Source organism: Saccopteryx bilineata, chromosome 3, assembly GCF_036850765.1.
Source record: "Saccopteryx bilineata isolate mSacBil1 chromosome 3, mSacBil1_pri_phased_curated, whole genome shotgun sequence".
In the NCBI taxonomy this organism is placed as follows: Eukaryota; Metazoa; Chordata; class Mammalia; order Chiroptera; family Emballonuridae; genus Saccopteryx; species Saccopteryx bilineata.
In genome coordinates, this window is record NC_089492.1 from 131,033,409 (window position 1) to 131,048,095 (window position 14,687).

Below are 14,687 nucleotides of genomic sequence, written 5' to 3' on the forward strand. Positions count from 1 at the left end.
ACCAACCTAATGATTCCCACAGGCCGTTACCACCCAACAACGCCCGCCGTAGCCGGGACTCCGCCCCATCCTCAGAGCCGTCATTTCTTGTGCGGGAGTCGCCGGAATCGTTCTGAACTCTCTCGCGCTCCGTAGTCGGAGACTTCTGCCCCTAACAAGGATGGCTAACCACTTTGCCCTACCCCTCCCTTCAGCCCACCAAGTATGCGACTGTCTTTCACTTTCGGGTCACTGTGGACGGGAGATGGCGCCGATTCCGGAGACGGTGGGGCGAATTAAGCTAGGTGAGCAGGTGTGACAGTAACGGAGGGATCCAGGAGGGCAGGGGCAGCCCCATTTGGGTCTGTTTTCAGTAGGATTTTGAGCTTAATACGGTGATTGAGGGCGCCGGCCACTCCATCCTCCTGATGCTCCGTTGCTTTCCTTTCCTGTAGACTGTCCTCTACGGCCTGGCTTCCTGCTGGGGGTTGCTGCTATCCCCAAACTCTGTAAGGAATTCGGTCCTGAGGACTACGGCCAAGAGGTAAGAGGAACTCCTAGATCCCCCTCGCCCTGTTTCTGTTCGTCACGCCTCTTTTCAACCTGCTGTACTGAGCCCCGCCACTGCCGGAGCCGCGCTGGGCTCCGGGAACTCTGGAGAGACCCGGCCCCGTGCCCCTGAGCGCGCGGAAAGGAGCGGGGCCGAGGCGGTGGAGACCTCAGTGAACGCTGCGGGGATAAATGCTTGAAAAGTGGGCAGGGTGGGGCAGGCTAGGGCTCTGGGTCAAGGAGTTGGGAGTGGGTAGCAATAATTCCTTGGAGAAAGGTACTATGACAAGAGGAAGCTGTGTGAGCAAGGACACTGAGGCAAGTAAAGTTAAAAGAACATGGAAATGAAGCCTGACTGGAGGGTTTGGTTGGAACAGTAGGAGATAAGGTGGGAAAGAAGGCAACGAAAGGCTTGAAAGGCCTTGCCCAACACAGGGTTTGGATGTTCTCAGGTAGGTGATAGGGTTATTGAGGGAGGGACAAGATAAGATTTAAGAACACTGAGAAGCTATACAGTACTTCCAACTGATTCCTAGTTATCTCTAAAGACATAGTTATCTCAAACTCACAAGTGCATAAATAAGTCCATTCATCATCTTCGCAAATTGGTTGCTTTCCCTCTAATCTTAGTTTTACTTGATAACACAAACTTCCATCCAATTGCTTAATCCAGAAACCTAAAAATCATTCCATATAGTACTTACTCCCTTTCTTTTATCTCACACTAAAATCTACTTCTGAAATGTCTCTTAAATCAAACCCATCATTTCCATTCCTACTTCTGCTGCCACTGCCTTAGTTCAAGAACTCATTTTCTCTGGCCTTCTAACTAAACACTCTATCCCTAAACTTCCCCAGTAGTATTTTATTTGAATGTTTCACTTCCCATATCAGGCCAAGTCCCATCACAGACAGGACAGAGTTCAAACTCACACTGTCAAACAGAGTTCTTCTGATATAGCTCCTAGCTACATCTCTAGTAGAATCATTTTCTCGTCAATCTCTCTGCCTTTGCTCATTCAGCACACACTCATTAAGCACCAATGATGCACCTAAAACAGGCAGTGTTTTAGGTTGGGATGATAGTAAATCAAACAGACAAAAATCCTTCTCTTAAAAATAGATTAGAGCCTGACCTGTGGTGGCGCAGTGGATAGAACATCAACCTGGAAATGCTGAGGTCACTGGTTTGAAACCCTGGGTTTGCCTGGTCAAGGCACATATGGGAGTTGATGCTTCCAGCTCCTCCTCCCTTCTCTCTCTTTGTCTCTCTCTCTCTCCCTCTCTCTCTCCTCTCTAAAAATGAATAAAATAAAAAAAAGAAAAAAAATAGATTAGAAGTATCTAGGGGGAGCAGCCAATCAATAAAAAAAAATTATATAGTATTGTCAAATAAAAGTAGTACAAAGAAAAATAAAGCAAGAAGGGGGATAGGGAGCACTGAGTGGAGTTGAAAGATTTCATGTTTTAAAAGGAATGGTCAGCCTGACCTGTGGTGGCGCAGTGGATAAAACGTCTACCTGGAAATGCTGAGGTCGCCGGTTCAAAACCCTGGGCTTGCCTGGTCAAGGCACATATGGGAGTTGATGCTTCCAGCTCCTCCCCCTTCTCTCTCTGTCTCTCTCTCCTCTCTCTCCCTCTCTCTCTCCTCTCTAAAAATAAATAAAAATAAAATAAAATAAAATAAATTTGTAAAAAAAAAAAAGGAATGGTCAGAGAAGGCCTGTCTATGAAGGTTTAAGCAGAGGTCTGAAGAGGACAAACGATTAAAAGATTGAGCCATTCACTGGGGAAGGAGCATTCCAAGCAGAAGAAATAAGTACAAGAGTCCTGAGATGTTAGAAGTGAAGCTTCTCAGTGTACTTGGTGTGTTGGAGGGACATGAAAGGAGATCACTGTAGCTGGAGGAGGGTGACAAGATGATTCACGAAGGTACTGGGGGCCAAATCATGTGTGGCCATGTAGTGAAAATTAAGATGGTAGCGTAGAATGTGTTTGGGGCAGAGGTAGAAGTCAAAGAAGAGGGATTTTAAAGATATAGGGAAAGATATATCTGAATGATAGGCATATCCTGGGGAGGCTGCCTAAAATGGTTCCAGAGCCTGCATTATTTATACCTAAGTTCCAGTTTTGCAAGTTGAAATAAACCCACCAGGATATTGAATTTGAGACTAAGACTTGATGAAAGTGCCCAGTAATATAAATGAAGAGACTGTTGAGTCAAGACTGTCTCCTGAGGGGAACCCTGGATCTAAAATTGTTTAGAGGCTGACCATATCTCAGTCATCTGAAGTCCTGCCTGTGCATTATTTTAGCACTCTGGAGTTTCATGTGGCTTCTAAGTTTCTCAGTCAGGGGGCCACTACCGACTCAGGGTCCACTCTGCTTAGGCCTGATTAGCCACTTAGGGACACGATGATTCCTGTCCTTCTTAGCTTACACTAACTGAGAAAACAATTTTCATCAGAACCACAGAATATATAGGCCTGGCCTTGAAGAATCTTGCCTCACTTTGTGAATGAGGAATTTGAGGTCCAGAGAGATTCAGAAACTTGTCCAGAATCAAACAGCCAGGTAGTGGCTGAGCCAGAGCTAGGATGCAAGCAGCTCTGCTCGCACACAGTGCTCTTTCCAGTTTCGTAGTGCCTCACCAGTCAAGAGCCCAATAAAAAGCAACAAACAGGCTCTAAATTGTGTAACACAGTCTATGTGAGCACAGCTTGGTTGAGAGAGGATAGAGATAATTGGAAATGAAAGGGTCTTTGAGGGGGATAGAATTTGAACTGGACCTTGAAGGTGAGACAAGGTGTAGTAAGAAAGAAGCTCAAAACCAGGAGGGGTTCGAGGACCACTGCGGGAAGACCCCAAGGCCAGGAGGAGCCTGGTATCAGAGGGAGGATGGCAAGGGAGGATTACAAGGGAAGATTGGAAAGGTTGGCCAGGAGCTTTTTGGAAAGTTCTAAATCCCAGGCTGAGAAGATAGATGCCAGCATGTGGCCTTAGCAGTGGGGAATTACTGGAAGTTTCTGAGTTAGGGAATAATTGTCGAGAGCTTGGTTTTGGGGAGAAACATGAAGTGCAGGGGAGAGACCAGCCAGGAATTGCTGCGCTCATTTAAACATGAGATAGCTCCAGGTGGATTATATGTGGGCTGTTCATATTCAAGGACATGACGGGACATACCTGGAAGAGCAAGTAAGAGGACTCCATTTTAGGTGCCTCAGAATGGGTGACCTAGTGGCAAGTCAAGGGGAGGAGATATAGGATGGTAGAGAAGGCTGGGCTGAAAGCCACACTCGGCCCTTGTAGAGGCAGGACAGCAGTGAAGGGATGTGATACACCATGAAACCAAGAGCAGTGTGTTTGGAAGTGCTGCGCAGGGAGAGGTTGGCCAGTAAGGTTCTCCAGGCTGGGTGGCTGCTTTGTGGTTGCCATGGTGGAGGGGTCAACCCAGCCAAGCCCCTGGCTCTCTCCCAGAGCTCTGCCCCGACACCAGCCTCCCCTCCCCTCCTCCTCCCAGGACATAGTGGATTTTCTTCGACGGCTGGTGGAGAGTGATCCCCAGGGCCTGCACCGGATCCATGTGGATGGGAGCAGCGGGCGGCTGCAGCTGTGGCACCATGGTGGGGAGTGAAGGGCCGGGCCCAGGGATCAAGGCTGGTGCCCTGGGGAGGGCTGGCCCTCAGATGCTCCCCTCTCTCATGCTCTTCTCTCCTTTCTCTTTCTCCTTCCTGACAGATCACCTTCTGGAACATTTCTGTGATGAGGGGAAAACGACTAAACAGAGTGACAGGAGCAAGGGGACTGAGGGACCAAGCACCTACTGTGGTCTCCAGAAGTCCTTTTTGTGCCCTCCTCAAGGGTCTAAGCCCTGCTCTCAAAGACCCTCTGCCGTGGCATCCTTTCCCAGTGGCTCGGACAGCCTGCTTCAGGTGGCCATGCCCCAGAAGCTCCTGCTGACTGAGGAGGTGAGACTGTCTGCAAGGGGCTTCACCTTCCCTGGGGTTCTTTCAACCCCTAATTCCCATATCTATATTCTCCCTTAGTCTGGGCCTTTCAAGACCCTTCATACTGCTTGCCTCTCTTTTGCTTTCCCTCTTTTCCTGTCATCTGCCCTTCCTCCTCCAGGAAGCCAACCGCCTGGCTGAGGAGCTGGTGGCTGAGGAGGAGCGCATGAAACAGAAAGCAGAGAAGAAGCGACTCAAGAAGAAGGTAGCAGGAGGGCAGAAGGAGCAGGAGTCAGAGTGATTTGGGGGAAGAAAGAGGGAAGCTTCCTGAGAACAGGAGAGCACTCATGGTGGCCTACAGTGCATTGCCTTGCCAGCGGGGCCCAAGGCTACAGGACTGGAGGGGCTCCCGAGGCCTTGGGGTCTGTACTGCCTCGGTTGGACTCAGCCTCCTGCTTACTGTGAAATGTCTGTCTGGTGACTCTCTTGTCTGCTTTTTTACTTATAAAATGAGGATAACACCTACCTTCTAGAGTTTCAAGGATTAAATGAAACAATGTATGCAAAACTCTTAGCTTAGTACATATGTAACAGATAATATGTATTCTACATCAGTGGTCTCCAACCCCCGGACCACTGACCGGTACCAGTCTGTGGGCCATTTGGTACCGGTCCGCAGAGAAAGAATAAATAACTTACATTATTTCCGTTTTATTTATATTTAAGTCTGAACGATGTTTTATTTTTAAAAAATGACCAGATTCCCTCTATTACATCCGTCTAAGACTCACTCTTGACACTTGTCTCGGTCATGGGATACATTTATCCGTCCCACCCTAAAGGCCGGTCTGTGAAATATTTTCTGACATTAAACTGGTCTGTGGCCCAAAAAAGGTTGGGGACCACTGTATTACATGAAGAATTGGTCTCAAGATACAAATTGTGTGTGTGTGTATGTATTTAAGTATAGGGCTCAAAGTACATCCTCCTCATTATTATTATTACAGCGCCAAAAGGACCGAAAGCGACAGGAGCGCATGGAGCAGGACAGTGGGGAGCCCAAGGTGAGTGTTACAGGCAGGTGTCCAGAGCACCAAGTGCCAGGAAGGTGGGAACTCAAGTCATGTGGGCCCTGGCTGGGTGGCTCAGTGAATAAAATGTTGTCTGGGTGTGCTGAGGTCATGGGTTTGATTCCTAGTCAGGGCACATAGGGGATGCAATCAGTTAGTGCACAATTAAATGGAACAATGAGTTGATGCTTCTCTGTTTCTCCCTCCCTTCTTCTTTCTCCCTCCCTTCTTCTCTCTCTCGTTCAAATCAATGGAAAAATTAATTTTTTTTTTTTAAAAGGCATGTGGCTCCCTCCAGGTGATCCCAACTCTATACCCGTCTATCTTCCCTCCAGGTTGAGGCCACCCCAGATAGAAATGGGAGCCCTCCATCCAGCCCCGGGAACCCAGCTCAGGGACAGTGTGGTGAGGAAGAGGTGAGGGCCCCCTTTCTTCCTCTCTTGGTCTCTGCCCACCCCTACATCCTCCTATTCTAGAACATACTTCATCCCCACCCCCCGTCCTTTCTTTCCTTTTTTTTCTCACAGGATGCACTGGACCTTTCTAGCACTTTTGTGTCTCTGGCTTTGCGCAAGGTTGGGGATTGGCCCCCTAGTACCCTCAGAGAGAAGGAACTGAGCCAGGATCCCCAGGGCAAGAGCCTGGACCCTCGGGAGAAGATGGGCCAAGAGGAAGGGAGCTCTCCAAGAGAAGAGAGCCGCAGGCAGAGTTCTAAGGCAGAGGTGAGGTGGGCAGAAGAGCCTCAGCTGGAACCAGTGGGAGGGGTGCCGGAGGGCCTTGGGAAGTCACGTGATCTAAGGGTTGAGGGCAGTGACCAGTAGAAGGAATTCTCTGGCCCCAGGATTAAGACACCTGGGGTGAAGCTCCATCACTGACTGACACCATGGCCCTGTGTGTTTTCTGGGCAGAGCTGTCATGAGAGTCACATGAGTTGGTTGATGCTAATTTTAATTATTGTTTGAACAAGAGAATTTGGGGAGGCTGAGACCCAAGTCCGGCCTCCCTTTTCTCTCCTTCCCTAGGCATCTCCAGGACTGCTGGCAGCTGCCTTAGAGCGGAGCCAGGAGCTGGCAAGTAAGATTCTTCCTCTCTCCTTCCTCACCTCACCCTCCCTGGGGTAGCCCCATATGAATCTTCTCACCCTCTCTCCTCACCAGAGTTGGGTACTGGCTTTGCCCAAAATGGTTTCTACCACCAGGCCGTGGTCCTCTTCACCCAGGCTTTGAAGCTCAATCCCCGAGACCACCGGTAGGTATGGGCTTGACCACCATGCTGGAGGGCAGGCCAAGGAAAGGTGCTGAAGACCCGGACTTTTGGTCACTTTGTCTTCATTAGGTTATTTGGAAATCGCTCTTTCTGCCATGAGCGGCTGGGTCAGCCAGTGTGGGCCCTTGCTGATGCCCAGGTAGCCCTTACCCTGCATCCCGGCTGGCCCCGGGGCCTCTTCCGCCTTGGCAAGGCCTTGATGGGACTGCAGGTAATGGGTCTGACATTGAGGAGGAATTTTTGTGGGATGGGGTGGGGGTTGGGTCTACATTGGCATTTTCTGGGTAACCTTAATATAGCACAATGTCAGTGTACTAGGAGTTGGGACCAGTTCAGGAAAAGCACTTTTAAGTTCCTTGATGCTCCCCTTGCCCCAATACCTAAACTGTCCTTTTTCTAATCACTCTGGGACCAAAGCGCTTTGAGGAGGCAGCTGTTGTGTTCCAGGAGACTCTGAGAGGCGGGTCCCAGCCTGATGCAGCTCGGGAGCTCCGCTGTTGTCTTCTGCAGCTCGCTATGGTAAGGGAACTAGGCCCATCTTCTGGAGGGGCAGCAGGGAGAATTGGCTGTGATTGCAACACTGAGCTGGGCTGCCTTCTGCCTCAGCGGGTCAGGGGGATGGTGGGATGAGGGGCAGGGGATGTGCTGCTAGAAAGGAGTATATTAGGTGCCTCTCCCTTTCCCTTCTCAGCAGGATCAGCAAGGAGGATACACTACACCAACTGCACCAGCTGGGTTTCCCCAGCCATTTCCACACTCTGAGCCATGGGCCTCAGGCCACCTCTCCCTCAGTCAGCCTCGAAGCGCTGGTCCAAGGGCCTCTGGCTTTCTGTCTCCACCCTTGCATTATCCACCATGTCACCCTAACCTCTCCAACTGGCCCCTCCCCCAGACTCAAAATAGAAGACCTCCTCTCCATCCCCAGAACCCCTCCAACTGGCCCCTCCCCCAGACTCAGAATAGAAGACCTCTTCTTCATCCCCAGAACCCCTCAAAGAACTGGGGCATCCTAGGGCCTGGACCCTAGCATCTACCTCAGGCCAGATAAGGGAGGACCTGTCCCTTATAGGACAAGGAAGGCCATGTGTGTATCCCATAGGCATGAGGGACACTGTGTGATTGCTGTTCCCTGCATATTTTGAGACTTTGTATTCTAAAACCATAGTTAGAGACATCCCCCGTAGTCATTCCTCTTGCCACAGAGACCTTCTGATGAGAGAAAGGAGCCCTATGTCCACTGATACAGCCTTTCTTTGGTTCTCTAGCGGATGGCTTCTTCTAGGGGTAAAAAGGAAAAATGAAATCCACCAAGGCTCAGGAGGGAACCATACAAAAGTTCAGGTTTTCAGACTATGATAGACTCATCAAGAGGCATTTGGGGCTGGCTCTGCTCTTGTCCCTGAGGGACTCATTCAGTAGCCAGAGCTTTGTGCTCAGAAATGGGGCCATGGTGATGAATAAGGCTGAGTCCTGCTCTTCACCTTGATGGGTACTAATCCCAGTTCTCACCCTGTTTTCTCTAGCCCCAGCCCCTCATGCCTTGTTTCTTGTTCACATTTCTGTGCACATTCTGACCTATCCTTTGTCCAGTGGTCTGATGCTCACCTCCTCCAACTGCTGGAAGATTTGCCAAAGGTTTGCACTTAGAAATTCTCTTACCAGCACCTGCTTGGAGCTGGCAGAGCCTATACATTTCCCCACTTCCCCACTGCTGGCTCTCCTGCTGATGGCCTCAGCAGGCACCCAGGCTGCTGCCACTTTGGCCATGCTCTTTCTCCTCTCCAGCACTGGGCACTATAACTAGTCTTTCCCTGTGTGCACTTACTCAGTTTTTCCACCAAGGGTCATTGCCCCCAGAGGTGGCTATAATTCTCTACTTCCTGGGTAAGAATTATGAGTTCCTTTTGGTTTCTCTGAGTTCCTGGCAGCTTCCCTGGGCTGATTCCTCCCTATCCCTGCCTGGAACTTGCACCTCATTTAAATGTGGATCTGAAGAGGACTTTTAGGCCTCCCAGAATGCTTTTCAGTGAGGAACCATTCCATCAGGATAAATGATTCCTGTTGCCTTTTGGGTCTTTGCTCAACACCATCCTTACCTGGAGATAAGGAGGTGTTGAAACTGTATAGTAGGATGAAATCTGCCATTACTAGTGGGGTCACCTTGGGCAGGTCACTCAACACCTATGCCTCAGTTTCCTCATCTGTAAAATCCCTACCTCACAGGGCTGATGTGAGGACTAAAAGAGAAAGTGAGAAAATACCAAGTGCCTGGTACATACTGACTTGAATAAAAAAAATTTTTTTTCTGCAACTATCCTACATATTTATGACTCCACATTGGAAAGATAGGAGTATGAGTGAACTGCTGCTTATTTCACAGAATACAGAGTTCCTGGGATGGTAGCTCAAAGTGGTCCCTGGACCAGTAGTATCAGTGTTACCTGAGAACTTGTTACAAATGCAAATTCTCAGACTCCATCCTAGACCTTTAAATTAGAAACTGCAGGGCAGGGGCCCAGCAATTTGTGTTTCATTAGTTCTCCAGGTGATTCTGATGTACCCATCCAGAGGCCATTTTGACAGGATAACAGGACAGGTTTTGTTTTGTCTTGTTTTTAGAAGAGAGAGAGAGAGAAAGAGAAGAGGTGGGGGGCAAGAAGTATTTAGTTGCTTTTTGTAATGTGCCTTGGCCAGGCAAATCCAGTTTTACTGTTTTTTGTTTTGTTTTGTTTTCAGAAAGAGGGATAGACAGGGACAGACATACAGGAACGGAGAGAGATGAGAAGCATCAATCATTAGTTTTTCATTGCGCATTGCAACACCTTAGTTGTTCATTGATTGCTTTCTCATATGTGCCTTGACCGTGGGCCTTCAGCAGACTGAGTAACCCCTTGCTGGAGCCAGCAACCTTGGGTTCAAGCTGGTGGGCTTTTTGCTCAAACCAGATGAGCCCGCGCTCAATCTGGCGACCTTGGGGTCTCGAACCTGGGTCCTCTGCATCCCAGTCCAATGTTCTATCCACTGCGCCACCACCTGGTCAGGCGGCAAATCTGGTTTTGAACCAGTGACCTCAACATTCCAGGTGGATGCTTTATCCACTGCACCACTACAGGTCAGGCTTGATAGGACAGATTTGAGTTTTTTTTTGTTCAAGGCTTGATTACAAGAGGTGGCAGCACGGCTAGAATTTAGGAAGCCTCAAGTGGCTTATGGCTCAGAACCAACTGGCCCCTACCTTCCTAAGTAGAATTATTTGTCCTGGAATTTCTTTGCTTGTGCCTGGTTCAGAGTGGGGATGGGGACAAGTGGTTGTTTAAGAGATGATTATATTAGTGACTCCACCAGAGACTGCCCACCTTGCCTTGTTCTGGGGGGATTCCTGATTTGGGGTCTCCACTAGGGTCCTGGCCTCTCAAAGAATGGCTGATTCCCACTACTGTGCCATTTTTACTTTAAGGCTGAGCTGGCTCCTTGCTCTTCCAGCCTCAAAGAAATGCCTCCTGCCTTCCTAGACTTTAATCTTAGTCTATCCTGGACTTGAATTTTCTCCAAGAGCCACAGAACTCCTGACCCTTTGTCCTCACACTCACTGCTAACTGGTAGATCAGAATCCTACCAGTTAGGTTTCAGTGGCCTGAGTTCTGAGTCCCCAGGGCTGGCAAGCAGGGTGATGAACCATTCTGGTTTTCCTGGAACTGAAGGATTTCCTAGTGTGTAGGACTTTTAGGGCTAAAACTGGGAAAGAAAGTCCTGGGTAAACAGGAATGAGTTGGTCACGCTAATCTAAAGGGTCCAGAGAGGCCTTTAGAAGGGGATAAGCAACATCATGTCCCCGAACATGATCCAGAGGAGGTATGTGTGTATTGTGTATGTGTAATGAAGAGCAACACAGGTTCAAAGAATACCTTTTGTACAGAATGGCTACAGTCTTAGCTCTACTCTAGTAGTCTTTGTTTCTGTCCATGAAGCCATTTTTCTTTCAGTTGCCCACATTTGCAAGATTGTCACTGACTCATGCAATATTTGGTCACTGGGGGAATCACACTGATTTCTCTTTTCTGACAGCCCCCCTCCAAGTCTGGCTCTGAATTCTCTCTGCTCTTATCTTTTGCAATAGCCAGAAATACACTACTTTCTCAGTCTTTGGTCCACCCTGCACATTAGCCTGCCCAAAACATGGCTCTCCTGCCTTTCCTATAAAACATCCAAGGACCAGGCTCTGTCCATAGTACAATACCTAAATTTCTACCTTTGGTCCTTCTCCTCTCCTTCCTCTGTAATCTCTTTTCTTTCAGTCAAGCCCACTCACAGTTATAGGGACAGAACCTGTTGTGGTCAAAAGCATGAGCTCTTGAGTCACATAAACAAGCAGGTGAATCCTGGCTCACCACTTAGAAGCTCCATGACATGACCAAGTTTCCTAAGGCTTCTGTGATTCATTCTTCTTATCCTTAAAATGAAATTAAAGTCTCATTATCTCATGGGGTTATTGTAAAGATTAATCCATGCAAGGCACTTGGAACTATTCAATAAGTGGTAGCTATTGTCTGAAAATGCCAGGTTCCCATCTGCCTTCCAGACCAGTTCACCCTCCCTGACATATCCTCTTCTGAGGCCTCCACCTGCAACCCTCACTGAACCCCCTTGAACTCTCAAGACGAATTGCAGCACCTGGGCAGACATATGGGAAGATCTGAGGGTGGAGGGACTGACGGAGAGGGGAAGCAAGAAGATGCCTAAGCATAATCTGTTGATCAGCTGGAAAGGTCGGCATACGGAAAGGTCTGTAGCTATGGAGTGCTCCTCTTCCGTCTCCACTACGCAGCCGGAGGGTGCTTAATATTAGTGGAATAAATTAATCTCAGGAATGTACATCAACGGAGGTATCCTGGGGTCTACTCCTCGCCAGGCAGCTACTTCAAGCTCCGCCTCTGGGCCGGGCCGACCCACCCACCCTCCAGCCACCACTAACGCCACCATCCTAGTAGGAACATTTTCCGCCCAATTGTAGGGTGGAGGGCTCGGAAGTAGGTGTCCCCCGCTCTCCCCGTGTGCTTCGCTTTGTGACTCAGAGTTCTGTCAGCTGGGGCGCGGAGAACGGTTGGGACTCCATTAACAAATGACCTCAGGGTGGGGAAAAAGGAAAGAGGCATGACGTCAATATGGGGCCGGTCTAGAGGTTAGGACGTAGGTCTCCAAGACTGCGGCGGAGTCCCGCACCCAGGCAGCGAGTAAGGGAGGTGTGCCCGCAGCTACCAGAGTTCCATCTTCTACTCCTCAGCCGGAGTCTCCGAGCTCTGAAGGCTGCCTGGATGCCCAGGACCAAAACCCGACCTAAAGGCTCTTCCTTTGTAAAATGGCCATAACTAAATCACCTACCTTGTAGGGTTGCTATGAGGGTTAAAGGAAACCGCTCCAATAGTGCCAAGCACGGTCTATCCGAAATAACCAGCAGATTTTGCTCTTATTGCTCCGGGTGCGGGATTGAGGCGTCGTGCGGTGGAGATTCGACTTTATTCTCAACAACTAGGAAAGGTGGGTGTCTGGACTGTGAGCTGGAAGAGGTCTGGGTCGATACCCGCCCTCTATCCACAACCAGGACGGCGCGGAGGAGAGAAGGCGAGAGTCCGGTGCCCCAGAACCAGGGCGGTGGCTTTGCCTTCAGTCGTCCACCTGTATCTATCTCCTCGTCTGACAGATGGGGCTCCGAGTTAGGCCGCGCCGGGCCGGGGCCGAGGGCGCTGTCTGGCAGTGCGAGGTGGCCCTGGACTTGGCGGGACAACGCGAGCAGCTAGGCCACATTGGAGCGCGTCTCCTCCACGTCGCGCTTGAGCTTGGCGCGCGGGTTCTGGAGCCACGTGACAACCTGTGCGTTGGCCAGGCCGAGCTGCGCGGCCCGCGCTTCGCGCTTGGACGGCGCCAGGTACTTCTGGAATACAAAGCACCGCTCCAGCTCCAGCACCTGCTGCGTGGTGAACGCCGTGCGTGACTTTCGCTGTCTGCGGCCAGTCCGGCCAGGGCCCAGAACACGCGGGGCCGCGCGGCCTGCGGGGATAGGCCAAGAATCAGTCTCCAGCCTGCGGGCTTAGGTCCGGAGGAAAAGCTGGGTGTAGTAGGGGTCAGGCCATGGTAGGGTGAAGGGGCAGGAACTAGACCGTGGTTCTCATAGTGAACTGCATGAGAGGCCGCGGAAGAGGGCGAGGAGCACAAAGTGGATCCTGCCACTGGGGTATGGGAGGCAGGCTGACGGCATATTGCGAGGGGAGTGGGAGGAGGGCGAAACACGCCAGAAGAAGCCTGGTGCAGGTTCAGGCCGTCTGAGGCGGTTCTTTGAGGTCTTTCAGAGGCCCCGATTGAGCCGGATTCCAGGTTGGAGCCGGCACCAGCAGTGGGGCCAACCTCGGCCAGAGTAGGGACAGCTGACCCGGCATGGTGAGTGTAACAGGATCCAGATCGAGCCCTTCTTTAGACTTGTGGGTCGTGTCAGGCACTCTGAACTTACTTTTTTTAAAAGCCTCCCCCACCCCCCCACCCCCTACACACTCGTTGAGCACAAAAGGGAGATAGTGGGGGTACAAAGGGCAAGGAAAGGCGGAGTTTGGAGTCCTAGAGCCCTTGTCGCTCCAAGGCTCTTCAGCTCCTTGTGCCTTCTAAAAGTGAGGGACTTGGAGCGGAGTGTGTTTACCCGGAGAGGCCCGAGCCCTGCCTTTCAGCACTTTCTGCGCCTCCCCTGCTCACTCGTTTACAGCCTCCGGCTCAGGCCTTTTGTCTTCTCTCCTGCCTTTCTCTGTCGCCACTGCCTCGCCTACAGCGTAAGGACCAATGGGTCGCTCAGTTCTCGACACCCCAGCCCTTCCCCTTCGTGGTCTCCAGGAGCAGCGACGGAGCCTGGGAACTAATGGAGGGGAGGGGTGGGAAGGTGAGGGACGGGAGATTCAAGTCCCAGCACGTGGGCTGAGAGCAGGGGGCAGATTAGGGTAGCGGCCAGGGTGAACGAAGATGGAGACCTGAACTTAGAGGAGAGAGATGGGGAGAAGGCCAAGTCACAGTGCGTGACCTGACCGGTGCTGTACCTTCAGACGGCTGCAGAGTGAGCGGGTCAAGTCTGTGGAAAGCTTTACTAGTCAGCTCCTCCAGTGCGCACAGCGGCGACGTAGGACCTGGATAGATCTCAGGAAGCTGCGCCGCAGAGATCTTCGGGGGACTATGCGCGGGATGTCTGCGATGCTGAAAGGTGTCCTAGTTGTCTCACGTGCTGGTCCTGAGCTCATGGCCAGCCAGGCTCTGAGCGTCCTACCGTGCGCTGCGCTCGGCCCCGCTGCTGCCTGGGCCCCAATGTCCGACTCCCGATGTGGGTCCCCGGCCTCGGACCACCTCCCACGCTGGGCCGGAGCCTGTGTGCCCCTCCTCCTGTGCCTCCACTCTCCAACCCCAGGCCGTGGTGGGTCTGGGGCTGGTAGACGCCCCGACAGAGGTATTTCTATAGGTTATGGGGGCGCGCAGTGAAGCCAGAGGAACAACCGGCCAGTTCCGGCAGCTCGCGTGGCCCCGTGCTCACTCTGGCTGGACCTTTCCTGGATGGCCCTCAGATGCTGTGTGTTAGACTCCCTGCCTAGCTGCTGCTCTGGCTCATAAACTCGTCAACAATAAAATTGCTTCCCCTGGTCACAGCGGCCGGGGATTTGCAAAATTCCGAGGAGAATGGAGTTGATTGTGCTAAGATCCCCATCCCACCTAGGAAGGACCTCAGCATCCTGACCTGGCCCCCTTATCCCCACCCCACTGCTGGAAGCTCTTAAAGAGGTTCTGGCGGCTGAAAGTTATTATCATTAGTGCAGCGCGGAGGCCTGGGGTGGGGGGTACTCAAGACTTGGAA

At 51.1% G+C, this 14,687-nt stretch overlaps 2 protein-coding genes across 3 annotated transcripts; one reads left to right on the plus strand and one right to left on the minus strand.

The window, feature by feature from the left end:
- The first annotated feature begins 160 nt into the window (after positions 1-160).
- On the plus strand, positions 161-9,220 carry TTC31 (tetratricopeptide repeat domain 31). 2 transcript variants are annotated; one of them, XM_066267463.1, is made up of 13 exons: positions 161-284; positions 435-523; positions 4,049-4,151; positions 4,267-4,496; positions 4,657-4,740; positions 5,483-5,539; positions 5,881-5,961; positions 6,073-6,267; positions 6,568-6,619; positions 6,703-6,793; positions 6,881-7,022; positions 7,229-7,330; positions 7,506-9,220. In XM_066267463.1, the coding sequence occupies exons 1-13, from the start codon at positions 161-163 to the stop codon at positions 7,836-7,838; spliced, it is 1,683 nt and encodes a 560-aa protein (XP_066123560.1). In that variant the 3' UTR covers positions 7,839-9,220. The 2 variants fall into 2 exon arrangements, with proteins under 2 accessions (XP_066123560.1, XP_066123559.1); XM_066267462.1 differs by having other exon boundaries at positions 7,503-9,219.
- Positions 9,221-12,275: 3,055 nt separating this feature from the next.
- LBX2 (ladybird homeobox 2) lies at positions 12,276-14,687 on the minus strand. Its single transcript, XM_066266479.1, is given in 3 exon segments — positions 12,276-12,856; positions 13,885-14,004; positions 14,007-14,687. Coding segments are annotated over 3 exon segments (777 nt in total). The 5' UTR covers positions 14,083-14,687.

What these genes read in the sequence shown, in the direction of transcription:
- TTC31 (XM_066267462.1), top strand. Translation starts at nt 161, where the DNA reads ATGGCTAACCACTTTGCCCTACCCCTCCCTTCAGCCCACCAAGTATGC. An exon ending in GGTGGGGCGAATTAAGCTAG is followed by an intron (nt 285 to 434) that starts GTGAGCAGGTGT and finishes CCTTTCCTGTAG; the next exon opens with ACTGTCCTCTACGGCCTGGC. An exon ending in AGGACAGTGGGGAGCCCAAG is followed by an intron (nt 5,540 to 5,880) that starts GTGAGTGTTACA and finishes TCTTCCCTCCAG; the next exon opens with GTTGAGGCCACCCCAGATAG.